A 430-nucleotide genomic window follows, 5' to 3' on the forward strand; every position below is an offset into this window, starting at 1 on the left:
GCTCTACTTAGCAGTCAGCACAGCATTTTCTGCAGCAGCTTCTGAATCTGGATCAATAGCTTTTAAGGATGGTATGCTAAATATATTCTGATAGAGGTATTTGAGGTTTGGATTGTTCTCTGGAGGTATAATGCATTTGAAGACCTGCTGGTTTTGTAATTATTTTACATTTTATTTCTCGATATCAATGGTTCAGTCAGATCATTCTGGTAGGAGTGGGAAAGGCTGTGGCTGCATTTGGTCTCATATCAACTTAGACTTTGTCCGAATATCTCTGTTATGGTTTGTGATCTTCTTCTACACCTTATTTGGGGCTGCTGTCTTCTCGGCCCTCGAGAGACCTTCAGAACTGGAGGCACACTGCAGATGGAACAGACAGCTGGCTGAATTTGTTCAGGATCACCAGGTTCCTTTAGAGGACTTGCGTGAG

At 42.6% G+C, this 430-nt stretch overlaps 1 protein-coding gene across 1 annotated transcript in view; it reads left to right on the forward strand.

Annotated features, from left to right (window-relative positions):
- The first annotated feature begins 187 nt into the window (after positions 1-187).
- The window catches only part of si:ch211-261a10.5 (potassium channel subfamily K member 13), a 3,960-nt gene continuing 3,717 nt past the window's right edge, over positions 188-430 (forward strand). The window contains exon 1 of the mRNA XM_067366051.1: positions 188-430. This exon is cut by the window's right edge and continues 115 nt beyond it. Within this exon, the coding sequence (XP_067222152.1) occupies positions 188-430 (243 nt within the window).

The sequence above is a fragment of the Chanodichthys erythropterus genome, chromosome 17, assembly GCF_024489055.1.
Source record: "Chanodichthys erythropterus isolate Z2021 chromosome 17, ASM2448905v1, whole genome shotgun sequence".
In the NCBI taxonomy this organism is placed as follows: domain Eukaryota; kingdom Metazoa; phylum Chordata; class Actinopteri; order Cypriniformes; family Xenocyprididae; genus Chanodichthys; species Chanodichthys erythropterus.